The sequence below is a fragment of the Canariomyces notabilis genome (assembly GCF_033297395.1).
Source record: "Canariomyces notabilis strain CBS 508.74 unplaced genomic scaffold N656scaffold_4, whole genome shotgun sequence".
Classification (NCBI taxonomy): Eukaryota; Fungi; Ascomycota; class Sordariomycetes; order Sordariales; family Chaetomiaceae; genus Canariomyces; species Canariomyces notabilis.
In genome coordinates, this window is record NW_027041826.1 from 608,824 (window position 1) to 635,604 (window position 26,781).

At 54.7% G+C, this 26,781-nt stretch overlaps 7 protein-coding genes across 7 annotated transcripts; 5 read left to right on the forward strand and 2 right to left on the reverse strand.

Annotated features, from left to right (window-relative positions):
- The first annotated feature begins 225 nt into the window (after positions 1-225).
- Positions 226-2,233, forward strand: N656DRAFT_776214 (Isochorismatase hydrolase). Its single transcript, XM_064814593.1, has 7 exons — positions 226-779; positions 831-865; positions 922-976; positions 1,040-1,132; positions 1,186-1,350; positions 1,418-1,503; positions 1,599-2,233. Exons 1-7 carry the CDS (start codon positions 713-715, stop codon positions 1,824-1,826), a joined length of 729 nt encoding a protein of 242 aa, XP_064672699.1. The 5' UTR covers positions 226-712; the 3' UTR covers positions 1,827-2,233.
- Positions 2,234-3,212: 979 nt separating this feature from the next.
- N656DRAFT_766404 (uncharacterized protein) lies at positions 3,213-5,032 on the reverse strand (the record flags this gene model as incomplete). Its single annotated transcript, XM_064813475.1, has 3 exons — positions 3,213-3,837; positions 3,894-4,154; positions 4,215-5,032. The coding sequence occupies 3 exons, from the start codon at positions 5,030-5,032 to the stop codon at positions 3,213-3,215; spliced, it is 1,704 nt and encodes a 567-aa protein (XP_064672700.1).
- Positions 5,033-10,072: 5,040 nt separating this feature from the next.
- N656DRAFT_776219 (uncharacterized protein) lies at positions 10,073-10,532 on the reverse strand. Its single transcript, XM_064814594.1, has one exon. It carries the CDS (start codon positions 10,406-10,408, stop codon positions 10,118-10,120), a length of 291 nt encoding a protein of 96 aa, XP_064672701.1. The 5' UTR covers positions 10,409-10,532; the 3' UTR covers positions 10,073-10,117.
- A 1,102-nt stretch (positions 10,533-11,634) lies between these two features.
- Positions 11,635-13,403, forward strand: N656DRAFT_483667 (uncharacterized protein). The gene is made up of 3 exons (XM_064809806.1): positions 11,635-12,019; positions 12,093-13,005; positions 13,074-13,403. Exons 1-3 carry the CDS (start codon positions 11,829-11,831, stop codon positions 13,170-13,172), a joined length of 1,203 nt encoding a protein of 400 aa, XP_064672702.1. The 5' UTR covers positions 11,635-11,828; the 3' UTR covers positions 13,173-13,403.
- A 1,730-nt stretch (positions 13,404-15,133) lies between these two features.
- On the forward strand, positions 15,134-17,829 carry N656DRAFT_795824 (uncharacterized protein; the record flags this gene model as incomplete). Its single annotated transcript, XM_064817461.1, has 3 exons — positions 15,134-15,623; positions 15,686-17,596; positions 17,672-17,829. The coding sequence occupies 3 exons, from the start codon at positions 15,134-15,136 to the stop codon at positions 17,827-17,829; spliced, it is 2,559 nt and encodes an 852-aa protein (XP_064672703.1).
- A 5,163-nt stretch (positions 17,830-22,992) lies between these two features.
- On the forward strand, positions 22,993-23,914 carry N656DRAFT_795825 (ribosomal protein L1; the record flags this gene model as incomplete). The annotated part of the gene is made up of 5 exons (XM_064817462.1): positions 22,993-23,011; positions 23,069-23,147; positions 23,205-23,248; positions 23,323-23,571; positions 23,652-23,914. 5 exons carry the CDS (start codon positions 22,993-22,995, stop codon positions 23,912-23,914), a joined length of 654 nt encoding a protein of 217 aa, XP_064672704.1.
- A 498-nt stretch (positions 23,915-24,412) lies between these two features.
- Positions 24,413-25,772, forward strand: N656DRAFT_787686 (uncharacterized protein; the record flags this gene model as incomplete). Its single annotated transcript, XM_064816631.1, has 2 exons — positions 24,413-25,010; positions 25,087-25,772. 2 exons carry the CDS (start codon positions 24,413-24,415, stop codon positions 25,770-25,772), a joined length of 1,284 nt encoding a protein of 427 aa, XP_064672705.1.
- Positions 25,773-26,781: the final 1,009 nt, after the last annotated feature.

A 26,781-nucleotide genomic window follows, 5' to 3' on the forward strand; every position in this document is an offset into this window, starting at 1 on the left:
AAAAGAAATGAATGGAGAAGAAGAAACTACAGTACTTTGTACCACCTGGCCATAACAATCTGCCAGTTGAAGTCCTACAGATGCATGCACGGTATAAGAAGTTTCAAATATCTTGTAATTTTCTTGATCATTACATAAGTTCTGATATTCGAACCACCAAGATCTTGGCCAGCCTGGTGCTGAATCATCGGTACCAACTACATACCAACACGTGCACGGATAAACGTTTGGCAACGCTGCTTAGGCTTGCTTACAGGTGCCTTACAGGACAATCACATTGGTGGCTTAGTAACACCTCGCAAAATCTTCGCCAGTTCGGCCCAACACACGGGGGTCATACCTCGATTCGCCCAAAACACCACCACTCGCTCCAACGACGCTTGCAGGCGTCCTTGTGCAGAATGCTACCTCGGGATGACCATAATCTCGTCGACGCTGATCAAGCACTTAGCAAATGCTGAACTCACGCTTCTGGTGCTCGATGCTTCACGCCAGAGGAGTGCCGTCTAGCCGGATGGGGTAGGGAAGAGACTTCAAGAGAGGCAAGGTGAAGAGAGACGATGGACGATGGCTTCTGACAAGCTTGGCGACGTGGATTAGGAGCTGTGTATATAATGGCCGCTTGTGCCTGTCTCTTGCTGCTGAGGATCAAGAAAGAAGACAGCGGACATCAAGCAGCTTCTCTATTCCATACTCTCCTAGCCAAGACAACATGAAGTTCAATGCCACCACCTTTCTGTCCGCCGCCCTCGTGGCTGGCACGGCCATGGCCAGCAACAGTGAGACACGCCGTCCTTTTGTCCTTGCTGGCGGTCGCTGATAGCAAACAGGCTTCCCATGGGAGAGACTCAGCAAGAACGACTCTGTATGGTCATTAGCAGAGCATCCAGGATATGGACAATGTCCCACTGACACAACCAGGTGCTGGTGATCCTCGACCTCCAGGAGGGCCTCTACAACCTTGCCCGTGACTGGGGTATGTAGCGAGCTCCGAGAGAGAACCCCTTCAATAGCCGCTAACCTTGTAACCAATCTCGAGATCCCACCCTCTACAAGCACAACATGCTCGCCCACTCTGCCATTGGACAACTATTTAACCTTCCCGTCGTCATGAGCACCTCGGCCGAGACTGGTCCGTGTCCCTCGTCAAATATGTTGCCTGCTAGTACTAACCCCCTCCCCCAGGACCCAATGGCCCGCTCCCTCAGGAAATCCTCGACATGTACCCAGACGCGCCCCTGATCAAGCGCCAAGGCGAGGTTGACGCCTGGGACAACGCCGACTTCCGTGCTGCCATCAAGGCCACCGGCAAGAAGCAGATTATCATTGGCGGCATCGTCACCGACGTTTGTGCGTTTTTCCACTGTTCCAATCCATCAGGCATTTTGGAGGGCTGCTGACTGGAAAAATAAACCAGGCACCGCCTTCCTGGCCCGCTCGCTCCGTGCTGAAGGCTACTCCGTCTGGGCCAACCTAGAAGCAAGTGGGACAGTTAGCAAGGAGGTCTGTGTTTCTCCTCAAACAACACCCCCCCCCCCTTTCTTACCTTACCCCCTATGATCCCAATATGAACTCCCTAACAAACAAACAAACCACAGATCCGCGACATAACAAACGCCCAACTCCTAAACGCAGGAGTCAACGTCGTCTCCATCTTCGCCATCATCGCCGACCTGATGCGCGACTGGCGCAACACCCCCGGAGCCCTCGAGGTCCTGCCCTGGCTGGAGCGCCACATGCCCGCCTACGGCATGGTCGCCCGCGCCCACCGCGCCGCCATCGAGAACGGCACCATCATCCCCGGCGAGGATCAGCTTCCTCGATGAGCTCTGCTAGGCTGCACTACCTTACTCAGTGTTCTAAGGATTGTCCACTAAAGAATGTACTTTCCTACTAAGCACTAGTGGTTGGAACCTGATCCCTGATCTACTTTGCTGTTGCTCCTAGGGGTGCTAGTAGCAACACGCAGATGGTTGGGGTCAGTCAGGGTGGATTGAGTGAGGAATCCATGGATGGGGAGATTGCTGCTGAAGGAGTAGGTGGATGTGTATAGGGCGCGGATGGGTAAGAGTGTGGTGAGAGGGGACTGGAGAAAGCGTTGTCCTCCAGGAGCATCACTCTTCTGCTTCTATTCTTGTCAATCATTTTCGAGCCTGTTTTCTATATTACATTCGCCTTTTCAAGGAACTTTTATGGATGGGAGAGACTGGGACCAGGCAATGCAACCCATGCCGTTTAAAAAGTACTAGTAGGGAGACTACAAATGCATACCTTAACACCGGAAATCTCGGGCCGCCGTTGCTTTCTTTGCATCTCCGTCGTATTCATGGGACATTGAGGTGACAATACATTCACATGTGGTGGCTTGTTCAATACGCCTGACCACGAGAGGGCCATACCACAGTCACGGTGAATGCCACTCAGAACCTATCGAGGTCTGCCAGGAGCAAACTTCAGTCGACTCAATCCCCGTGTACAACAACGTTCTCTGTTACTTCTTGCCTCGAGGCTTACACTATCTTGATGATTCAAAACACCCTAAGTCCAGTATCCCAAACAGCACAAGCCCTTATGTTGCCACTAGTTTCTAGCTACATGCCATACCAAAAGAGTATCAAAAACGAAGAGGTAAAACAACAAGTAGAAAAAGAAGACAAGAGTAAAACATATCCAAGAAAGATCGTCATCAGTCATAAGTCATGAGCCGCAAGCCTTCCTCCCAATTGCCTACATGAGGCGGTTCCTTCTACAAGGCCATATCATGGTCTCGTTCTGTTTCCTCCTCTTGTCGGAATCCGCAGATTCCTTTCTCAACCTGGTCCAACACTGCGCACTTGTATGGCAGTCTTCTCACAAAAACAGCATACAGCTATCATCTCTAGGTCAGATCCACGAGCGCAGGGAGCAAGCACATATTCCCGGAGACAACAAGGCATGGGTTTTCTTCTCGTGGCTTGCATCCGCATATGCTTTTTGAGCTGCCGGTGACCTCCGGACTCGGCGCGGGGATTGTGCCGAGACGGCTAATCGTGAAGTCCTGGTATCCAGTGCGCCATGGTGGCGCGTGGTGGCTCCGGAAGTCCTGCACTTGCAGAGACTCTCGTGTCTAATCCAGAAGCAAGTCCAGGGGAACAGATGGGTCCTAGCTGCGGCAAAGACAATTAGCAAAATGACAGTGGTTGGGCACTGCTGATGTGAACTTACCAAGTCGTTCAACCTCTCCAAGATCGGCGGTAGGGGCCCCGGAGGACCTCGGCCTTATTGGCAATCACCAGCTCGTGCGAGATTTTCCCCATGGCAGCAAGGTGATCCTGGGCATCCTTGATATACTGGAGGCTCTGGGGATCGTCCGGCTGGATGCAACCCTGGACAAAATTCTGGAGTGCCCTTTGGTGCTCGTACCACTGGTCAAGCTCCGAACTGGAGACAACTTCAACCTGCTTAGGTGCTGGCTCGGCGCCCTTGTTAGCCGGCTTTCGAGAGCCGGACTTCTCCTGGCTGGGCTGCTTTTCTTGGACATCATTCTTCCTTTTACGACCCCTGTTGGACGCAGCGGTGGATGCCGACGCCGGGGGAGATGCAGGCTGGGCGGCCGCGCCGGAGTCATTGTGCACGCGCCGCATGTGGTCCCTCAGATTCCACTGGCGTGGGAAACCATGGCCGGCAACGGAGCGCTCACATCCTTCGTAGGTGCACAGATAAGGCTTCTCGCCGTGGCCATGCATGGCGTGGGCCTCACGCTCATGGCGGAGTAGGCAGGCCGTGGAAGAAAACCGGGCATTCTGGCAACCCTCAACCTTGCAGCGGTAAGGCTTCAGGTGGGAGTCCACAAATTTGCTAGAGGTTGAATGTTAGTTTCTGGGGCGGGGAATGTGAGAAGCGAACACCCTTACTCGTAATTGCACTTGAGCTTCTCAGGCTTGTGGTTGCAGCCCGACTGACCCTCCCATGGGCAGTGGAACAGCCCGTCCGCCTGGGGGAATGCATTCTTGTAAAGATGATGGTCCCGTGCAGACTCACCTTCGCCGCTGAGGCGACGAGAAGCGACATAGGCAGGGTGGGGAAGCGAGAAAGCATCCTCTCCAACCACGGGGAAGTTTGCATGCAAGTCCTCGTTGGTAACATATTTGGAGACATCCAACTTCCGGTTCATCCTGACGTGACGCAGTTTGTAAGACAAGGGTTTGGACAGCGAGCCTGGAGCGGCAACATACCTGGGTGACTGGCCTGGCAAAGGCGGCGAGTTTGAGTTCTGGCTCTCCTCGGGTGAAGACGCGGACGGGACCGCAGACCAGACATCATCCGATCCGTCGTGGATCCCAGGAGAAGACAACCGGGAATCAACCGGGCTCAGCGAGCCCCAAGAGTGTGGCGAGGCCCCAATCAGGCCAGCATCGAAAACCTGGGGGTTCACGTGCTGGGCTACGCCGGCACCGACCTCTCCAGAGTAGGGTAGACCATCCGGGTAACCCATCATTCCGGGATAAAAGACGGGTCCATTCACATGTGAAGACACAGAAAGGGTGTCAAGGTCCTGAGCAAGGTATTGCTGCACGTCCATGATGCGGCCGGCTGCCACGGCGCCATCATGGTAGGCAGGGGCTGGATTACCTGTCATGTCAAGTTTGGACATCTGTGAAGACGCCTGTGAGAGGATTGACTGCACCCTTGACCGGCTCTTCTTGGCTGATGCTGCTGATGTCTTGGTGCTCCTGTGCTTGTGGCTCCCGGTAGAGCTGCGCGAAGTTCCTCTGCGCATCGGCTCTGCCTTCAGAGCCTTGCTATCGACTGCGGCTGCAGGTGTCCATCTGGCTTGAAAATCATCCATGGCCTCTGCGTGATCCGGCTTGGGGGTGTTCTGGTCAAAGGGAAGAACAAACTCCTCGGCCTCTCCGGTGTAATACTCCGCGGCATCTGGAAACTCTGGGAAGTTCTGTGATCCTTCAACTGTCGCATCCCAGGACGAACCACCCAGGTCCGCTGGTCCTGTCTGACAAAAAGAAAAGATCCCAGAAGCACTGGAGGAAAGCATGTTGGGCTGAGCAGCAAAACTGTAGTCGCTGGGGTGAAGGTTAGTGTGCTGTTCAACCACTTTCCGGCAAAGTAACTGTGATGAAGGCAGAGAAGGACATCAACGGAAAAAGAAGTAGGCTCCAAATGGCACAACTTTGTCCCTACAATCCGGCATGTTAGTTAGGAGCACCACAGCTCACAAGAGGGTGATTACAGACCAATTGGGCTCCAATGGGTTGAAGCTGGACAAAAAGGCAGCAACGACCTGGAGGAAAGTAGATGTCTGGGATTGGCCTGGAGCCAGAAGGTCCATCGATCACGTGGGCGTTCCGTTCAAAGTCCAGGGAGACAGGAAAGTCCAGGAAATACAAGAGCACGCATCCTTTCTAACATCCGTGGCTAGATTCCTGGTCTTCCATCTGGGGGCAGCTGTTGGCGAAGCTACTGTTGAATCCAGATAAACGTGTCAAAAGGTCTTGTCCAGCGGATCTGACCAGAGTCGAATCTCAGAAACGGTCCGGCCAAGTGGGTTCTCCATGAGATGCAGAGCAGTGAATCGGTCCAGGCATTGAAAGAGAGTCCACTTGAATTGATCTCATCATCCAGTAGCGTCCAGTGTTGCATTACGAAGCCATAGCCAGGCAGGTCAGAGACAGAAAAAGAGAAATCCCGGGCCAGTGCAAGGTCATCCATTTGAGCTAGCGGCATTCTTGAGGGTCGAAGTGGTCCATGTCCTAGATAGCTGTGCCTGGCGGCTCCTTGGAAATTGCTCCCAACTGGGTTGACATCTGTGTGGTCCGGTCCAGTACGCGCGTGCGGGAAATACTTACTGTTAGCGCTTCGAAAAGCGAGCAAATAATAACTTTCTGGCAGCCTGAGTCAATGTGGACTCATGGGCAGTTCTGATCCGACTCGGACGAGTCGGTTCCTCTCCTGGAATTTTGTCCTGGAAACTCCACGGCAGTCCACGGCAGAAAAAGAAATCCGGCGATTCCATATGTCCGGTGTGCGGTCTTCAGAATCCATTAAGGCTGTCCACGGAATCCACTTGATCCAGTTTTGTCGTCGCGAGACCATATGGGCTTGCCTCACTGAGGTGCCAGGGCGGTTCAGACAAGTGACAGAAGAAAAAAACATGATGTTGTTCACTACATGAAACCAAAAGCAGAGGACCTCCCAGGGATACAAATGAAAACAGACGCAAAATACCTCGACGGAGTGTGAACCTCGTCCAGCTCAATATGATTATTGAAGCCGGGCATGTTATCAATCCGGGTCATAACCATGGCAGTCATTCCGGTTGAAGGAGCAGATAATTGCTCAAAATCCTGGGGCGCAAAGCACAACGGGGGCTCCCGTGTGTTAATCCTTTTGGATGGCAGAGTCCTGGGGTGGGTTGCGTATGTCGTGTTGCAGGCTTGACGCCGTACAACAGAAAGAATCCTTGGGTTGATGAGTGCTTAGTTCCAGGCCTTGGGAAACGAGCAGTAACAGCAAGGCAAGAAAACAGAAGAGTGGTGGGCGTCCAAGTGGTGTATATAAGAAGCCGAAGAAGGGGTCCAAGGCGACTGAGGTGGGGAGGGGTGTGAGCAGTCAAGCGAGACGATGAGTGATCAATGGGTCAGACGAGTGAATGGCCAGCGGCAGAGCGTCGATCTTGTTGGGCACAAATCTCGGCGGGTCGTTGGGCTCTCTGGTTGGAAAATTTTGGAAGGGAAAGAGCAGCTGTTGGGCAGAGAAGGGGCATTCGGGTTTTAATCCTTCCAACGAGAAGGACTCGCACGCAGGATTGTGGGCCCCGCTCACTGCCTCCTGCTCACTTCGTCTCGCTTCGTCACACGCAATTTTCCCCCGTCAATCACTTTCGAGGGCCCTTCTCACTTCCATTCCTGCACTTTGCCTGCAACTGTCTGCAGTCGCCTGCACTTCTCTGCACCTCGCTCGCCAATCTGCTGTCTCCCCGCCCTGGCCGGCGTGCTGACGACCTGTCACATTCAGTCTTCGCTGAGCTGGCACCGCGCTTCTGCACCGTTCATAGGTCGCTTCGTGCATAACAGCGTCGCACACCGCTTCCTGGTTGGCGATGGGCGCACCCTGCTTTCCCTGTTTCTTGAAGAGACTGGGAGGATCCTGGCGGGGCTGAGAAGGCATTCCCACCTATCAAGCCCAGCGGGGGTGATTAGTCTGCAACATTTACAGGGGGCAGGGTGCAGCAGAGGAATGCCAACACATCACTGCAGCCGGGCTAGGAAAGTCGACTTCTTCGACCACCTCGTCGCCGCCCGTTCCGCATGAATACTCTCGTCAGCAGTGTGGAAGAGACAGCATGTCCTGCCAGCTCGCGATTGCATGGCGATGAACACGCGCCTGTTCCGCCCTATGCTTGATGCTTCGTGCTGCGCCTGCTGCTGCTGCCGCCTCGATCCAAGGGCCCGAACCCAAGATCGAGGTCTGTCTTGTGCAGAAGGGGCTCGCGAGATACGCGATCTTGTGGGCACGCCTCGGCCCGACCCCGCAAAGACTTGGCCAGTCACTTTGGCAGCTGCCCGTTTGACAGCTGTTGCCGTCGTCAATCTCGAACCGCAGAAGAGGGCAGCCGTTGTGTCCTACAGACGCCAAGCGCCTCCTCCGGACAACTCTTGGCGACTGGATAGTGGTGGAACCTGAGGGACGCATGCCTCAGCCAATACGGACGAGCCAACCGCTCAACTACGCTTTGGATGGTCAATGTATGCCTGATGACCACCGTACTGTACTGTTTCTCCCGTGCTGGTTGAGTGTCAGGGGCAGTGCCCTCTCTGCGGCAATGTCGGCTCTCAGGGTTCATTATCGCATGAGCTGGTGAATTGCACGAGCTGATGGAGGGTGGGTGACGCATCCTGTCCTGTTGATCAGAACTCCGGGCCTTGCCAGCCTCGATGACAGCTCACCACCTCTGAGAAGCCACTCTGGCCTACGGCTCGGAACCGTCGTTCAGAGCCAAACCGCCGCGTCCTCAATCCAGGTCTCGATGCTCTTCGTTTGCGATCTGTATGACTCGATGGCAGCTCCAAAAGCCGGCCTCCTCGATGTGCCACTGCTGCTTGTGTGGCGGGACATGATTGCTGTCCTTTTCTGCCATCATTTGTCTGCTGCAACCACAGGTTACTTCCAGCATGGTCTCGGCCTTTCTCGGGATAAGTGTGCTGGGGAAAGAGTTTGCTTCATCTGGCTGTCCGACGACTTGAAATCGAGATCGATCCGCGGCTCCCGCGTCAAGCCTACCTTTCGAGGCATTGGTTGGATAAGGGCCTTTCATCAAAGTCTTAAGAGACAGGAACTCCAAAGGAATCATGCTGCAAGTTGTTTGGCAGCCTCGTCGATTTCCACAACTCCTTGTCCTCCAAGAATTGTTCAGCTGGTCTAACTCGGTACCACATCAACAAGCCTGCCAACTAAATCATATCAGACGGTCAGAAGCCACATCAGCATCACTTACTCGGGCTTCATCCCCAACAGGTTGCCGTGTGATTGTGGAAGACATCGCCGAACAAGTGATTGATGTAGGCTACTGTTTTGACGCGTCAAGGAGTGACATGGCGGGCATGACGGATCATCTGCCGTTGCTCAAGGGAGCCAAGATCATGCGTGATCCATCCTTGTCGAGAGACGTGGTGAAGTCCGAAGAGGTTTTGATGCTGGCGTGTCTCCGGCGTCGCGGCAATATAGCTGCGTGCCTGCAAACCTATGACATCATGCTCTTCAAGTCGATCTGGCTCCTGCGTTCTGACATAAGAGGACCAACATCGTCTGACCCGGTATACAAGCAGCGCAAAGGCCTCGCGTGTCAAGCTGACATGAAGTAACCGGGACTTCTAGAGTTCCGGCTCAAGCTTCGCCTGGGCTGGGGCAGAACGTCCGGATTTGGGCAATAGGAGCGCGGTAATCGTCATACGAGACGACAGCGCAGGACCCATTCTCGCACTCTCCTGATGGGCCTCCCTCACAGAACGCAGGAACAACGGAGAACGCGCAGTTCGAGCCAGGGCTCAATAAAACAAAGCGTCCTAAGGATTCTTGTCAACTTGCTTGTTCAAAAGGAGGCTGCTCAGGAGTTGCATGCTACGCCACGACAACGGTACTTAGCGTCAAGGGCAGCCGACATCGTTTCCACCCATCTCGCTCAGCTGGCCGAGTACGAAGCGGTTCTGCTTGTGTTTGGGGTCCATGGCGTAAAGTGCAATACCGCTTTCGAGGTCGTACAGTACTCGCTCGGCTCCGCCTGGTCATCATCCCACTGAGATATCCCAGGTCGCGGACTGCGTATTCCAACTGGCGCCGGACGTGTTGGACACAGCAAACTGGTCTCGGTTTCCGTTGAACGGGGTTCAAATGAACATGCTCCTCAAAGATAAGTGGAAGCTGCAAAAACCCTTACTGTCAGCACTCTTTGCATGGCAGGATATGATGCTCTGAGACGCACTCACATGCAGGCATAATTCGGTTTTGGCAATTGTCTATGTACTGGTGAGTCTTGCATCGGCCCTCCCAGATGTCGGTCATGTAGGTACAGCCGACCCTCCACCGAGAAGTACTTCCACACGAGATCTAGCAAGGCTTCGTCTCGGCAGTCGTGTCGAGATTCCACGTCGAGGTGGGCGAGGACGATTTACACAGCCTCTCTTCATTCATTCGCGTCGCCCGCTAGTAACAACCTGGGTCAGGCTGTGTATGGGTGACGATAAGTGTAGGAGACTGTGTGGGCTCTCCCAGCCTCCCCAGTCCGGATTCTCAAATGGAGAGACATGATGACGCTGACATCAGTGTTGGGCAACACTCCCGAAGCTAGCTTGGGATGACCTCATAACTGAAGCAAGAGGGTTTCCGTCGACTTCCCAATGTCTACCTACCCTCTCGATTTCACATCCGTTTCCTTCAAGGTTAGGGTGCGTGGATTCAGACCCAAGATCATTTGGAGAAGCGTGCAATCCAGGAATTGGGTCTTGACCTAGCAGGGCGATGGCAATAATCTATTTCACCAACACTTTGACAGGTTTAACTTGTTCCCAACATGGAGCAGGAAACTCGAAGGTATGCACGGAGCGCCTGTCTATGGTACAGGCTATCAGGACGAAAGTAACAGCGCTGAAAGGGCCTTCGGTCGAGGTGACATGAAAAGCTGTTCATCAATCATGGTGACCGAAGGAGCGGAGAACAGAACCGAATGTTGAGGGATGTGGGATGGGTCGGAGCATGAGGTTTTGTGTAGTTTGGCAAGGTGCCGAGAGCAGCGGAAACCCCGCGCCGCTTCCGAACTCATGAAGCATCGGGTTCGGTTGACGGTGATATCGGTATAAGAAGAGGCACTCGAGAGCAAACCCTGTGCTGCGGCAAACATCCTTATCAATTGTTCCATTTCCTGGCATCGAGCACGCCGGGTTTGGCCATTTCCAGACGACCCATGCCGAATTCAGATTCAGAGTCCAGACAGGGAAGCAGATTACGGATTTTCTACCGTTATTAAGGATACCGGTATCGTCCAGTCCAGGATTGCACGTGCGCTGTCAAGCAGCGGCAGGCCAGAATCAGCAGCCGCTCGAGGGCCAAATCGCTGCCAGCATGTCATCGTGGCATCGAGAGAGCAAAGAGAGAGACGGTGGCAGGGTGTTGGGCTCACCAGCGAAGCGTGTTCCTGCCCAACATTCCCGCCTTTCTTCAAATCATATCGTGCCGCTACCGCCATGTCCGGAAACGGGGTGTTGTCCTGGCACCAATCGCGGCTGGGCGTTGGGCGACAGCCCAACCTCACACCGAAGTCCATCGGCGCCCAACGGTACCCTACCAAATCCGCCCCATCGTCCCATCATGGCATCGCCGGCGTCCCAGCAAATCTAGCAAATCTTCGGCACTTACAGCCCTAAAGAGGGCTTGTGACGGACCAGCGTTATCCTGGCCTTCTCGCCGGCCATTGGAGGGGCTTTTCGCATTGATCTTCAATCGCCTCTCTCCCTTGCTGATCATCGGCTTGCGCCAGCTGGTCATCGCCCAACCTGTTCCCTGTTTCTCCACCACTTTTGTGCGAAGCAAGTCACGAAGCTTCGTTTGTATGCGAGACTTCGCGGGGCGAGGAACGCCTTCTCCTGGCTCTCTCCTTTTCCCAGTACCCCGGTCATTTAGCGCAGACGCGACCCAGGTTGCGCAGTTTGTTAACCATTAAGCCTATTGCCTGCGGCGTTGCCCTAACGTTATGTGCTGCCGGGCTCTGTGGCCTGCCGCCTGCAGCTTCGTAACGTCGGCCTTGCCACCCAACTTTGGGGAGGGGCATATATTGTCCCCATCGCGGACCACTCCAGCCTCTGCTCCCCTGTCCTGCCCAAACACGCATGCACTCGAACTGCTAAAAGAGAGCCACGTTGCTTGCCCTTCAGGAAGGCAGACTACAATATAAGCTCAGTAACTCCGTTGTCGCTGTCTGGTCGGCCGTTCTCCCGGATTTCACGCCGCTGCCATCGCCTGAGGATCACTTCATAGTGAGCTCGTCGCCCCGGGGATCCTTGGACTTAAGAAACTTTTGGTGGCCATATCCCAGGAACTCCCGGTCACAGTTTTTTTTTTCTATTTGCCGTTTGGATTGACGCAGGCTGAACTCTCCTGCGAACCCGTGGGACCGTTTCTCTTCTGTCTGTTTACGTTTCGTGCTTTTTTTCGTTCCCTTCCAGGCGTCCAAGAAAGAAATTATTGCAGTGATCAAGCCCGCTCGCCCAGGAAACGGACTCGGATACCCGATTAGGAAAGGAAAACAGGCCTGGAAAGAGCAAGAGTGAAATAGCGGATGAATGATGGCCGACTTTGCCTACCGCGCGCCTGCCGTTATGGCCAACGAGCGGTGGCTTTCTTCACGCAGGTGGGAGGCGAACGAACCCATCCGGCGCGCATGCCAGCTGACGGCTCTCCCAAGCCCAATTCAGAATAATGCATTCTATAATGCCAGGTTTGAGACGGGCAGCACACCGTCTCTGCCGCAGAGGTAAGAGTTGAATAGCCAATCGAGAACCCCTTTCCTTAAGGAACAATAAGAATAACCCGAGAGGTCCATCAAGCCTGACCTACGCACACGGCGCGGCATCAACAAATAACCTACCGGCCACCTTGTCAGCAGCTGGCGCCAACCAGTTGGGACGGGTACCCGTCACCGAGCCTGTTTTTTCTTCTGCTGCTTGCGATCCTCGACTGACACAAGGGCCTTACACAAACTCGGTGCCGTCCGGCCAACGCCCGCCTCACAGGGATATGAGCGCATGGGGTTGGGACCATTACCAAGGAAACCAGCAGGGGAATCGCCAGGATATTTATCAGGGACCTTATCATGGGCCCTACCAGGGCAGGTATTCGCCATCAGATTCCATGGATGATCTCGTTGCTTCGCCAAGTCTCTCGGACTATTCTTTGGAGAACGGGAATGGTGCCGCCGTGGCGCCACCACCACAGAATGGCAAGCCCAAAATGAGTGGGAAGCCGCGCTCACAGAGGCGGCCGTCCAACCGGGACGAGTTCGATGGACCACACCAGTTCCTGAAGCGGCCGCCGCCCGAGTATATTGCCATGCAGGAGCGAGAGCTGCCGCATCTACCGACGCACCTCCTGGTTCAAGAACAGGATAGTGTCCTAACGCAGGTCAACGACCGGTTATCGCAGTGTGCATATGACTTTGTGGCAAAGTACCAGTTCCCCATCCCGCTGACCCAAGACATGCGTCCCGTCGAGCGGCCGCGGGACCGCGAGTGGACAGAGTGGGTATACCTTCTGAAGAGACTGGCCACCAAGCGGCGGATTCCGGCGCGTGTGCTGTACAATGGCCAGATCAAGCAGTTCGTCACCATCCTCGAGAACTCGCTCGAGATGCGCCATGCAGCCAAGCAAGGGTCCCGCCCGCTCAAGGACGACCGGAACATTCTGCAGCTGATCTCGGCCGGGATACAGGTTGCCAAGATTCTCAAAGATGCGCAGGCTATGGTATGTGCTAACAGCCCGCCTGGTCCGCTGTGTTTCGTTCTGACAGAGAGCTAATTCGGCGTCGCTAGGATTACTTGGATAGACTCTACGTTTCAACGGAGAAGCAGATTCAGGAAAGGGCGGCGGCATCTGCCGCTGCCGCCGCCGCTGCGGCGAGGTTTCGCTGATTCTGATCAGAAGGGAGATGACTCGTGCAGTCATCCCCTTGCCGTGTTCACGGCTTGGTTGGGAAGAAAAACCCAATCGAACAACGTTGCCATTTCTTTTTGCCTGTTTTGGTTGCTTTGCCTGTGGTCTGATCCGGAAGGCCTTTCCCCTTTTTTTCCTGGGACCACCAAGACACCACATTACGTTCTCAACTTTTTCACACGCCGTTTGGTATGACCATTTGGATACCACGATATACACACTTTTCTTCTCCTTTCCAGGAACGTTTTTTCTCCAGGGCGACTGGCTGATGCTGATAGCTGCTCATGCTGCTGGTACTACCCGAGAAAAAAGGGGTCGCCAGATGGTGGACACATGATTGTTAGGGGATTCGCTAGATGATCTAAGAACATGCTTATGTGGGATTGTATGGATTCATCAACTTTTCATTTCTCTTCCACTGTTCTCTTCTCATTTACTCTCTAATTCACTCTGGGACACGGAGGTTCACCGGCCAGGAAATAGCGGGCCCGCCGGCTGGGGTGGCTGGATTGGTAATTCTTTCTTGTTCTGTATGGCTGCTTCGCAGCTAGTATTCTAGCTGGGTGGCCTTTTGATGATTTGGCTTCACCGTGCAGGCTATCTTGTCTTATTCTTGGCGGTTGGAGGTTGCAAGTCCGTTCCATTGGCGGCTCAAGTGCTCATTCTCAGTCTTGGTTCGCGAGTTTGATATCCGAGTCGTTTTCTGTCCGTTGATTGAACTGGGGCGGTCACTCTGCAACGGGCGTTTTCTGAGGCTGTTTGATACAAACGTTGGTTCAAGCGAAGATTGTTTCGACTGCGATTTATTTGGTAATACAAGCGTGTCCCGGCAGCGGGATGGTCAAGAGTTCATTAGTAGTTTTGCTCTTATGTATTGAGCGGGTTCCTGTGCAGACTGCAGACCTCCTCATTGCGGTACAGTACATGTCATATCAGGGGTTGTCTGTGTCTCTGTCGTCTTGATGAGGCTGCGAGGTTGGCATGAATGGCTTTGTTGCTGATCCCGACGGAGCGGTTCATTGACAATCCCGCAGTCCACAAAGCTTTGTTCCAGCCGAAACGGTGAAAGCCACGCGCTTTCGGAAACTTTTACGTGGTTCACGGTAGTCAACTAACAGGCCCTCCGTTAGATAACATTCACAACAGAAAATCATCGCGGATCATGACACAACAGAGGCATCAATGCCCAAACCATCACGATACTTCGATGGATAAATTGACTCGGTGAGCACAGCAGATACCGCACGAGGCATCTCAAGCCTCGGTGGCCAAATCGGGTTTAGCGACAGACGCCCGAGGTGCCAAGAGGACATTGGAAGCCACTGCAAGATGAGCCACAGCAGCCTGCGAGTCTGCGACCACTGCAGTGGAAAACATCCCTGCAGCCCAACCCGTTGACCCTCTCTGCTCTCGCCCGGAGTCGCCCCGCCTCCCACGTTCGGTCGCTCCATCGAGTTTAGCCCCTCGAGGCTGGCCTCCTGGCCATGCGCAGATCAGGTTGTCTCAAATATGAAGTTTGCCCACCCGCCATCCCGCGCCGAACTTACCTTACGTGGGTTGCTCTTCTGTACAAGAATGCCATGAATTGCTTCCTCGTGAATTGCTCTTCCTCTACGTATACTACCTGGATTGTTTCGTTTTACGGCAGGTCCTGAATTCGTCTGTTTCAACCAGAGATCCGTCAGAAACGGGCGAACCACGATTCCGGGCCTTATTCCGCTTACTTCCTTGACCGAAGGAACCACGTCTCGTCTCGGTGCCGCCAGGATTCGAAGGGTAGCAAATTATCGTGAATAGGAACGGAACGGGAAAAGGGGGGCTTTAAGGCGGAAGGGGACCATAAAAGGATTTATAAGACACAACGCAACACAGTACGGCAGACGACAAGAGCGAGTGGTACTAGCACTTACACCGAGGGCGCGATAAAGATTCGCCAGCCATGGCATCAGTCGCATCAGCATCCCTCGGCGCCTCGCCCGTCTCTCCCTACGACTTCGAATTTCCGCCCGCATCAGGGGCAACCGATCCACCAGGCGGCGATCTGGACGATGATGCGTTTTGGTCCGTCATTAGCAGCGCCGCTGCCGGGGGTACGAGCGTCGGTACGGGGCCAGGATCGGTAGGCCTGATCTCCAGCCCGAGTGCCCATAGCCTGGGCAGCCCGTGGGCGGTCCTCGGACATCGTGCGAGCGGGCAACAACACCTTGAGCAGCTTGAGCTGTCGCCGGCCGCGCTGTCCCCCGGGCTGGGCGGGGAGATTGACCAGCACAGCGGTTTCGGGCACAGGTCGTCGTTCGATCAGCAGGGGGGTAGTGTAGGTGGCGATGGGTTCTCGGCAACAGCAGCGGATGGGAACTGGTCCTTTGCGCAGTTTCTGGCGCAGGACCTGCAGGATTACTCGGGAGCCTTGTTGGGGGCGCCTTACAATGGTAAGACGGCAAAATGGGGTCTTCTACCGACCTCAATGGGATTCGCTGACTGGCGTTCTCAGGAGACTTGACCGGCCTGTTCAATACACCGGGAGACGCACAACTGCCGTTGGGCGAGAGCCTCGCCCTCGCGAACATGCCCCCGTGGGAGCCCCTGAGCAATCTCAGAGGAACAAACAATTTCGGCAATGACCGTCCGACGAACGCAGATTCTAACAGCGGCACCATCTTCATCATGGAAGACCCGAACCTTATCGCACCCTCGCCGCCCTCATCGCACCTCTACTCCCCGCCCACACACTCGGCCTCGCCCGCAAGCGCCCACAGCCCCCGATCACCCGTCCCGATCAAGCAAGAGCCCTCCAGCACCAGCAGCAACAGAAGCAGCAGTTCACCAGAACACAGCAAGCCGTCACCCCCAACAGCCACCGCCCACCCGACGACAACCGCCGCGATCCCGATACGCAAAGCAAACACGTCTAACCGGGTGCAGAAACGCAAGCCGCAAACATCAGCTTCATTATCAGCTTCCTCAGTAGCAGCAGCAGTCTCGACATCGCCGACAACATCGGCGGACTCGTCATCATCATCACCTTCACCACCTGGCGCAGCCGCGGCGGCAGCTTCCAAATTCCACATCCTCACGCCCGACAGCATCTCGCGGCAGATGGACAAGCCGAACCGGTTCGAGTGCTTCGAGGCGCACCGGCCCTCGCAACGCGGACGCAAGGGGCCCCTGGCGACCGACACCAAGCAGTCGGCGCTGCAGGTGCGGCGCATGGGCGCGTGCTTCTCGTGCCACGCGCGAAAAGTCAAATGCGACAAGGAGCGGCCCTGCCGCAGCTGCGTGCGCCTCGCCCAGCAGGTGCCCCAGGTCGTGTGCTGGCAGTTTTCGGATTTCACGGCGGTGCTCTTTCCAGAGTTTATACGCGGCCATTTGCGCAAGGAGGCCGTCGCGAGGTTCCTCAGCGAGCATGTGGAGCGGTTTATCCACGACAAGCCATGTACTGTTGAGATGTACTCCGGGTACGGTTTCTCCGCGCGCCTGGTGGTGCCCGCGAGGTTTTTCACCGCCAAGACGGTCGCTGCTCTCCAGCACTGGCATCTGCATGGCGGAGTCAACCAGGTGGAGTTGCAGGCCACGAGCGCCGCGCCGATAGGGTTGGACGGGGGACAAGCGCAAAATGCGGAGGGCGGTGGAGCGGGAGGTAGTGGAGGTGGTGAAGGGCAGAGGAACGAGATGCGCAAGCGCCTGAGGGAGTACGTGCAGGCCATTGTGGGCGAGAGGGACTTTGCGGCGCTGGTGACGCCGCTGCCGCAGCACACGCTGCTGCCGCGCAAGCTGCTCAAGATTGTGCACGACTACGCGAACCGCAGCGACCTGGCCATGGTCAAGCGCGCGCTGACCATCTACACGATGCACTATGTCATGACCAAGCACCTGGTCCTGACGGACCGGTGCGTGGCCGAGCTGGGCCCCACGGGGCTGGTGCCGCAGGGAGTCCCCTTCGTCACGGCGCGGGTGCTGAACCGGCAGCTGAAGGCGGTGCTGGACGAGATGCTCTGCCAGGAGGTGCAGAAGCTGTTTGAGAACTTTAGCAAGTCGCTCAAGCCCAAACTGCGCAGCGAGTGGGCGCCCTGCCTGGCGTCGTTCCTCGTCATGTGCCTGATCATGGAGTCGATCGAGGTGGCGGCCGACAGCCACGTCATGACCGAGAACGAGATCAGCCTGCGGCGCTACCTGCCGCCGCGGTGGAAGCGCTCGTTTGCGCTGCAGGTCAACAGCGAGATCGAGAACATGCCCTTTAAGCAGTTCGCCTTCCAGTTCCACCAGATCTACCAGACGCACTCGCGCGACGCGGCCGCGCGCAGCTTCAACCCGCTGCTGGACGACTCCTGCTTTGAGCAGGCCGAGTTGGACGGCCCCGCCGAAGATATGGTGCGGAAGTTGAGGCGGTTTATTGATGCGGATTGTAAGTTTTGATTTCCTTTCTGTGGCTGTAAGATTTTTGAGAGAATCAAATTGCTAACGGCTGCCATCGCGACAGGGTCCGAGTTGGACTACTTGACGGCAGACCCCATCCTGCCCAACAACGAAGAGCACGTCTATCCGCGGAACGTGGCGTATGACTATACAGGCCGCCTGGTCGCCAAGTTCTTGCTCTCGTTCACGGACGAGAAGTATATTTTTGGAAGGAAGGTCTAAGAGGAGAAGTGTTTTGTCCTCCTCATTCAGGTTAACCTTACGGTTTTGGAGTTTTTGGATCACGGTTAATGAGGGAGGCAGATGTGTAATATTCAAGCCCATAATGCCGCCCCAAAACGGCGGCATGACAGACATGACGATATGACTATGGTGACACAGTAATGGATGTAGCAAAATAGAGAGATGCATATCGAGATGTTTGTCCGTTTTAGTCCCGCTACCGCACTTAGGTTCTCTCGGCAGCGGGGTGGATTGGACCGGCTGTCTAGGCCTTTGGATCTTTCTTCCACAGCGAACGATATTACAAGTTAACCTATTGCGCATGGTGACAGCACAGAGGCAGGCAAATTGTGGTTTCGCTTGAGCATGTCCTTCCTTTTATGCCTATTCAGTTTCCGAAGAAGCTTGACCTTGGCAGCAAGTGAAGAGTGTAAGTTTCTCGGACTTGGAGGATTCTGCCAGTGACGACTCGGGAGCGTGGACACAGCATTGTGATCGAAACTCTCGCGGGAAGGGGGGGGGGTTATACTGGCGTAGAGTAGTAAGGCCGGGTTGGACTTTCCTCCATTTGTGGGCATTCAGGTCCGAGGACAGCAAGAGCGCAGCGGCCCAGTCCACCTCTGGAGCTACACCCAAAGGCACCCCCAAAGGCAAACCGAATCATCAATCGGAAGCACAGGAAAATCTTGAGGTGACGCCGGCATGAACTGATTTCCTGCGGCGTCGATTATCAGAGGCTCCTCGGCATAACTGAGGAACTGGGCTCCCATCGAGATGATTTGGACGGGAATGGGGCTCTATTGAGCAGATAGTGTACGCAGATGCGCGATGGTCATCGTTGAAAACTCTTTGGTTCCAGGCTTGGGAGAAACGCAGAATCTGATCTGTGATCGGGATCTTTATGGTGAAATAAAAGTGGGGCCAACGTTGGCACTTGCTCATAGGGATGGGAAATTTCCATCACGGCTTCGAAATTCGGAAACTGAAAAATGGCTCTTGAATTTCGAAATTTCCGCCATTTCAGCTAACCGTTTGGGAAGGCGGTAAGCGTACAAGGGTTAGGGTTATATATGTTCAACCACCTATATCTTCTTCAACCGACCCTGTTGCTGGGCTCTCGACTCCCCTAATCTAGAGCCCTTCCCTTACTTGCTCAGAAGAAGTGGTCTGTGCGTTTTGGACCGCCTCGGCCCGACATGGAGCCGACTGCAGATTTCATCCCGTCCCTGCTCGGGTTGAACCTTCCCCTTCCCTTTTTTTCTTCTTCATTCATACACTTTCAGGCACGATTAATCAACCGGTTTTGAATCCACCTACTCGCCATCGGTCATATTTGCGTGCCAGAGTATCCTGGGTCTGCCCGTCACTATTTCCATTTTTGGACCAGCATCCGTAGTCTACACAGCTAGGATATTGGATGACGGGTTTCTCGACATTCCATCACTGTGTCGGGCTATGTACATCAATGACCAGCAACCAGGTTCCGTCGAGTCAGGCCAGCGCCGCATTGACTGAGCTGAGGCTACGGAACACCCGCGGATTGCGACTTGAAGATGTAAAATGTGTTTAATGTGCGTCCTTTGGGTCTGGCGTCACGATCCGGAAGACGCCGCGGACCGCCGCTCTCTTTGCTGTAGCCAACATGTCAGTATGCTAGGTGACGATCTTTTGCCGCCTCGCGTTCTCATCAGACCAGAATAGGATTTTAAGGATTACAATCCTGAGGTTCCGTCCTCAAAGGAAGACGCGGGCAACAGCTATCGACAAACTGCACTACGTCGAACCATCTTTCACACTTACACAGGTCGCCCTGTTGCACCAACGCCGGCTGGTACCTCGTTGGTCTGTCTAGCGGCGATGCCGAGACATCAAACCACCGGACATAGGTGTATCCCGATGGGCTTGACAGAGCAATTACTAGTGTAATGCATGAGTCGATGAAAAGGGGCCACATTGGGCGTCCATGGCGATGATGCTGCGGAGGAGACTGGTCCTAACCGTCCCAATCCGATCACCAGCTCACCCCTGGCGGGAGCTCTTAGAGACACGGTTGCCCAGATCGACCCAGCAGACGAAAGGGCTACACCAGGATCCAGGAACCTGGCTTCTTTGGCCACCCCATCGGGATAGCCTCCCGGGATCTGCTTCCGTGTGTTCATTACGTATTTGCGACTCCAGAGTTGGGCTGTGGTACGCTCAGTCCGGGACAGATGGTGTTGCACAGCACCTCCCGACTTAGAACCACTTGTCATGACAGATCGACCTGAGCTGATGAGGATACGGGAAGGGCGGCAGTTTGCGCCAACACGTCATTGGTGCTTCGTAGTTCTGCCACTTTTAGATCAGGGACCGGCCAAACATGCGCTTTCGTCTCACAACGGGCTGTCGGAAGTCGATCAGGAGCACGAGCTATCTGATGCTGTCTACTAAGTAGGGCAATTCCAGAGGAAAGGTGAGGAGGCCAGATGGACGGAGATTTAAAGTCTTTCAGGGGAGAAATATAGCTCTCTTTTCGATTCGACTGATCACTCAGATTCGACCTGTCCCTCCCCTTCTCGCTCTCCAGAGGCCCGAAAGCACCTCTTGAGAATTCACGAGCTCGCCATGGCCGCCGCTCGACATAACGCTCGGCAACCATTCCTCTACCGAAACCCCAACACTCCATCTCAGCCTGCTCCTAAGCCACCATTCCCCAATGATCCGGGTATGCCAATAACCCCTATAGTTACTCGCGAAACACCCTCTGGGTAGCAAAATGCCGGGAGAGGCTTCTACGGAACCTATGCTTACGATTGCTTGATTTTGCACCACAGGAACTCCGTCGACTAGCTAAGCTCACACTCAATTTCCTGGCTGCCGGCCCGAACTGGATTCTCAAGGGCAGCGAAAGGGTCAAGTTGGCAGGGCGGTGGTAAAGCATTGCTGTTGCTGGTCTCGATGCCGAGGCATGATTTGAAAATGTCGTCGACGTGGGAGATCCGTCATTACGTCAGCACGGCTGATAGAACCCCGAGGAGATCTTACTCCGTAGTATTCACCAGTGAGATTGAGCATCTGAGGGCGGAATGGGACTACGACCTGAGGACGTGGGAGGTAGTGGTGGAATATAGCAGTTCTCGGCCGAGGCGTAGGCGCTCGGGGAGGCATCGTCGCGTGGATATCACGCTGTCTTGAGAGTGTCCTGGGCTGGTGGCAGGAATCCTGCGGTGACTTCAATTCTTGCAACATTTTGGAATACATTGACTTGCTCAAGCAAACCACCAGACCTGTGACACGATGCCATGCTCTGGACAAACAATAAGTTGCTCTACTAGCACGATTCACTACCTATGTGCTGCTTCGATTTGGCAGTGAAGACAATTTGAACCGTCACTCTACCCCTTTCTCTCGTCAATATCTCATAACCACGATGAGGTGAGTTCCGGCATCACTGATCTCATCGTCACCAGTGACGTGGTTAGGGAGGCCGCCTGTGAGTCAACGAGCAAATAGTAACACATTCTTCAGCCACTGGTTAAGGTCGGACCAGCCTCGCTTGGGTGCAAACTAGAACGATGAGAAAGTCCCAAGCCGCGTTGAAGATGCCGAGTATCACAGGTGATAGCCGAATACCTACCTAGTGTTTCACCTTTCGATGACAAAGGCATCGCTGAAAAAAGCTTCAAGGCTTCGACTTCTGTTTCTCCTGAATGCAGGATATCCAATTTTAGAAACGTCCCACAAACAAGACTGAGTCTTTACCCCCAAACTTGAAGCCTCGAAGAGTTATCTCACTTCAAAGCTATTGAGAAGCTGGGATCCATCAACAAATAGAGGCACACTTCTCAGCGGGAACCCGTGACAATCTAGCCTGCTGATCCTCTGTTCCCAGAGATACTAATTGGCTCACTCTTAGTCCTCAAATCAGCCCCCTAAGGACTCCTAGCCGTGAGAGACGGCTCCTAGAAAGGACAATGAGTCTCTAGCTCGAGGATATGCATCTGCATGGGGGCAAATGCAAGGTAGATCAGCCAGCCAAGAGTTCATAACCGCAGCCGCTGTCGTGATACCAATCCCTGAAGTAATGCAGCCCTATGGATAGTGGCTACAACTGGGTATAGCCTCAGCGGAGCCAGCATCACCAGATGGACGACGTCGGCCAAACTCCTCCCGAATGATCTGAGGGGGAAGAGTCTCACACCTTCGTAGCTGTGCGACAAGAAGCTCGGCTACCTACAGGATCATTGGCGTGCAAATGCATAGCCATGTCATAGTCCTTAACACCGGGCCGTTACTAATACCTGTCCCGGATTGAGAACCTGGGGTGTGATTATAGTGGTGCTGGTCTCCTTGAGACCTTGACAGGCTCCGGCAAGAAAAGGCCGTGGCCTCCGTCGTCCAACGCGATCTTTCGTGCGGGATTATCGGAGTCGTTGCCGCATGTGTGACGCGGACCGTGACGGATATCACAGATGAACAAACAAGCCGTACTTTGCGGCCCGCCACCTCCCACACCTTACCTCTCACTGCACCTACGACGGATGGCTGATCCCCCCAAAACACGCCGGTCGCCTCACCCCTCGAGTCCATCGTTGCGTTACCTACCATACCGGGCGGACAACCACTGTGATGGGTGGGTCCGGCCGATCTGGTCGGTAAAGGTCAAGCTTTTTCCACATGTCCATCTGGGAAACATGATCGATTGCAAGTCGAATGGATTCACAAGGCCCAAGAACGGTGGGCTTCAGGTTGCCGGAGCTCGCCGCATCATGTATGCATGCCCGAAGCGACTCACTCTGTTGCTGTGAAAAACAACAAACATGTGTCAGTGAAAGCAAATGTTTAGCAATAAAAAGAAAAAGGCGCTGTCAAGACCTGCTTCTGACAACACTGCAGGAACGATGTCGACTGCCGTTTTGAGAAGGCCGAGTCTGGCGATGTTGGTACTTGGTTGCGCCCCCTTATATCTGAGCTCACGAAGCTAACAGGTGTTGCCAAGTGGCGAAGTCCGGCAGCCCAGCGGGGCCAGCGCACCCCGGTTCAACCCACCATGCCATGCAGATGCTGCACACAAAAAATCGCGGAGATTCCGCAAATTCGGTTTCCTGACTTCAAATCCCAGCTTTTTCGTCCACGACGCAATAAACCTCACCTTTAGAATTCATTCTATAGGAAGACGGCAAAATGTCCAAGATCTCCGTCGGTACGGTTCTCCGCTGTCATATAGCTCATCCAGGGCGTCAACTGACTTGATTTGCAGCCGGTGTGCGTCAAAATGTCGCTGAGCTCCTCGACTACAGCAACAACACGAAGAAGCGCAACTTTCTGGAGACCGTCGAGTAAGTGCTCGAATTGCCGACAGTTTTGAAGGAAGTGACGCTGACCGTCCCAAAAAGGCTCCAGATCGGCCTGAAGAACTATGACCCCCAGCGTGACAAGCGTACGTCGACCGAGCACCGAAGATGCAATCGAAAGGCTTCCCCGACCGAGAGAGAACTGACCGAAAGCGCATAGGTTTCTCTGGCACTGTCAAGCTGCCCACCGTCCCCCGCCCGAACATGAGCATCTGCATTCTCGGTGACCAGCACGATATCGACCGTGCCAAGCACGGCGGTGTCGACGCCATGAGCGCCGACGACCTGAAGAAGCTCAACAAGAACAAGAAGCTGATCAAGAAGCTGGCTCGCAAGTACGATGCCTTTGTCGCTTCCGACACTCTGATCAAGCAGATCCCCCGTCTGCTGGGTCCCGGTCTTTCCAAGGGTATGTTCTGCCTCACCGGATATCCTCAAGCAAGATCGAGGGGAGCAATGCTAATCTATCCTTTTTTTTTGGTTTTCCAGCTGGCAAGTTCCCCACCCCCGTCTCCCACTCGGACGACCTCAGCGGCAAGATCAACGAGGTCAAGTCGACGGTCAAGTTCCAGCTCAAGAAGGTGCTGTGCATGGGCGTCGCCGTCGGCAACGTCGGCATGACCCAGGAGCAGCTGGTTGCCAACATCATGTTGGCCATCAACTACCTGGTCTCCCTGCTCAAGAAGGGCTGGCAGAACGTGGGCAGCCTGACCATCAAGGCCACCATGTCCCCTCCCAAGCGCCTGTACTAAACTGCATGTTGCGGGAGGTTCTGGGGACGGGTTCCGTCTCGGGCCGTTTCACAGGGCGAAGACACGATAGCATGAGTGGAATGAAATCGCTGTTTGCTCTGTGAATTCCCGTCGCTTGATAATGTGCGCCGCGTCTTCTCGTCCATGCAGTGCCCTTACACGGGGATATCCCCAATCCGTAAACTAAAGTTAGGTACCGATCGGTAAGGGGCAAAACGCCGACCGGTAATTACTCATCAACCCGGGTTATCTCCTTGCCAGTGGAGCCCCGAGGTCCGGTGGACATGATGAACTTGGAACCCCGCCCCCGCCAGGGCAAGCCGAAATTCCGTCAATATGGGTGGCCACTCCGTAGCTCAGATATTTATTCAGCCTTGACGTACATTATTTACCTGCCTTGAGAAATTAACACATTTAGACAGCTACTCCTCACCTCTTGCAGCATTACTTAGGTTGATCTCCCTCGCAGTAATTGATTTCAAAAAAGGGAACCCGAAAATGCCCATCCCGGACCTTCCGTCCCTCCCGACAGAGGACTCGCTCCTATCGCAAAAATTCGGCCGGGAGATCGCCAACTACTTTTCGGGATCCCCTTTGAACCGCGTCTCCTTTCTGCGCAGCGACGGGCCCTTTCTGCGCGCCGCTTTTGCCCACCCGCGCGCCCGCTTCCTGCTCCTGCGCGACCTCGCCCCGCTTGTCCGGTCCCCCACCGACACGGCTAACCTCGCTTTTGCCTCGCGCGCAGACGTGCTGCCCCTCACGGGCCCGGAACCCTTTGCTAGATCTGAGGAGGAGCAGATTGCGGAGTATGATTCTGAGGAGGGGCCGCAGCCGATTATTGTGTTTCTGGGGATTGATGAGCGGGGGGAGTTGAAGGGTTTGTTTTCGGGTAGCGGTAGTGGTGGGAGTGAGGGGGAGGGTGGTGAGGAGTTTAAGTACAGGGATTTTGAGGGCGATCCGTACTTTGCTCTGGATGTTACGCCCAGGGACGACGGGCTGAAGGAGAGGGCGGAAGAAGTGATTAAGGCGGTAACCGCGAGGGGGTTGGTATTTTATGAGGGGGGACCGAGGCATATGGGATTACACGCCGGGCAAGGTGAGAAAGACGGGGGCTCCTCTATGTTTACTCACCAGAGAGCAAAGGGTTTGCTGACAAGAGTGCCTTTCTGCAGCGGCTATGTACGGGCATGCGCGCGCCATAATCGACTGGAACGTGAGGACGCCGTTCTGCGCTCAGTGCGGGCAGCCGACGCTGTCTGTTAACGCGGGCACCAAGAGGGTGTGTCCGCCAACAGACAAGGCGGGCGGCCAAGTCAGAAACCGCAAGCCCTGCGCGACGAGGGGTACCGTCTCGAACCATAGCTTCCCTAGGACGGACCCGACGGTCATCATGGCGGTTATCAGCGCAGATGGGACCAAGGTTCTCCTGGGCCGGCAGCGGCGGTGGCCAAAGTACTGGTTCAGCACGCTCGCTGGGTTCCAGGAGCCCGGCGAGTCCATCGAGGAAGCGGTCCGACGGGAGGTTTGGGAGGAGAGCGGAGTCCGTGTGGGCCGCGTGATCTTGCACAGCTCGCAGCCGTGGCCGTTCCCGGCGAGCCTGATGATTGGCGCCATCGGCCAGGCGCTGCCCGGCGATGGCGAGAAGATCTATCTTGGACACGACGCGGAGCTCGAAAGTGCGAAGTGGTTCCCTCTCGAGGAAGTCAGGGAAGCATTGTTGAAGGGGACGAGCAACCTGGGAGAAGGGGCCCCTGAGGGGTACGTGGAGGGCGCACTACGCCTTCCGCCGCAGACGGCCATCGCGAATCGCTTGATAACGGCGGTGGTAGAGGGCTGGTGGATACCGTCGAGGATGTAGATGAGGGCATTGGAGAGTCGGCCACTTGGGTAAGGTTCTTGGTTTGACTAGAGCGTTCAATCTCGACAGAAATAGACCATTCAGTATTAATAGCTCGATCGTCAGCGCAGGCAAACGGCCGTTTAACGTAAACATAAATCTACTCTTGATTGTATCTGAACGTGCACTGTTTTGTTGTTTGCACTCGGTCACTGGCAGACAAGAGTTGCAACATGCACCTCAAATCCTTAAAGAACAAATACGCTAACCGTAACTGGCTAGGTAAATGCATACCCACCAAACCTGCCCCACCCTGCCCCCAAATAAAATCTCCCTCGCGGCCAGCTTCTTTACCCGTTTCCTCTTTTCTCTCCTTACCAGCAAGACGAGAGACCCAACTCTGCACCGCCATGTGAAGAGTTGAACTTCTTGTTCTTGCTGGTTAGGTGGCTCCACGAAGTGGCTTGCTGAGGGTTTTTCATACACCATGGGTCTTCCTCCGTTCCCGGCCTCCTAAAGCAAAGTTCTGATCACCTCTTCCCTCTTTACAAGCCGCGGACGTCAACTCTCAAGGCCCGTGACAGTGGGGTGATCTCGACATACTTTTTGGCATACTGATTTCTTGAAGTGTGGGCTGAGTCTCGGGGCGAATTGGATTCATTTGGTGTTTGTAGGGTATTCTAGACTTCGCTTTTGGACTCCTTTGAACTGCACCTACCGTATCTGCTGCTTCCATTGAAGACTTTGGCATGGGTGAGGATAGTTACTCACCGGCAACGGCCGTTGTGTTCTCCGTACCGTTATGAATTGAATCCAGGCTCTTAGTCTAGTAAAACCGCGCTGAGAAGATTGAGTGCAAGCGACTGTTCAAGCAATTTCTGGTCACGAATTGGTCCATTTCGCAGTCGCATGCTGGATTTTTAAGGATGTGATTTTGATTCATCATTGACCTCCCGAATGTTTGACAGGGTTAGGGTTAGCTAGGTGTGATCAGATGCTATACTTGACCTTTCAAACTTCGGAAGTTGAA

Excerpts from the sequence above, each read along its gene's own strand:
- N656DRAFT_776214 (XM_064814593.1), top strand. The coding sequence starts at position 713 with ATGAAGTTCAATGCCACCACCTTTCTGTCCGCCGCCCTCGTGGCTGGC. Across the intron at positions 780-830 it reads CACGGCCATGGCCAGCAACA|GCTTCCCATGGGAGAGACTC; the intron begins GTGAGACACGCC and ends GATAGCAAACAG. Across the intron at positions 866-921 it reads GACTCAGCAAGAACGACTCT|GTGCTGGTGATCCTCGACCT; the intron begins GTATGGTCATTA and ends TGACACAACCAG.
- N656DRAFT_776219 (XM_064814594.1), bottom strand. The coding sequence starts at position 10,408 with ATGGAACAATTGATAAGGATGTTTGCCGCAGCACAGGGTTTGCTCTCG.
- N656DRAFT_483667 (XM_064809806.1), top strand. The coding sequence starts at position 11,829 with ATGATGGCCGACTTTGCCTACCGCGCGCCTGCCGTTATGGCCAACGAG. Across the intron at positions 12,020-12,092 it reads ACACCGTCTCTGCCGCAGAG|CCTGACCTACGCACACGGCG; the intron begins GTAAGAGTTGAA and ends AGGTCCATCAAG. Across the intron at positions 13,006-13,073 it reads TCAAAGATGCGCAGGCTATG|GATTACTTGGATAGACTCTA; the intron begins GTATGTGCTAAC and ends CGGCGTCGCTAG.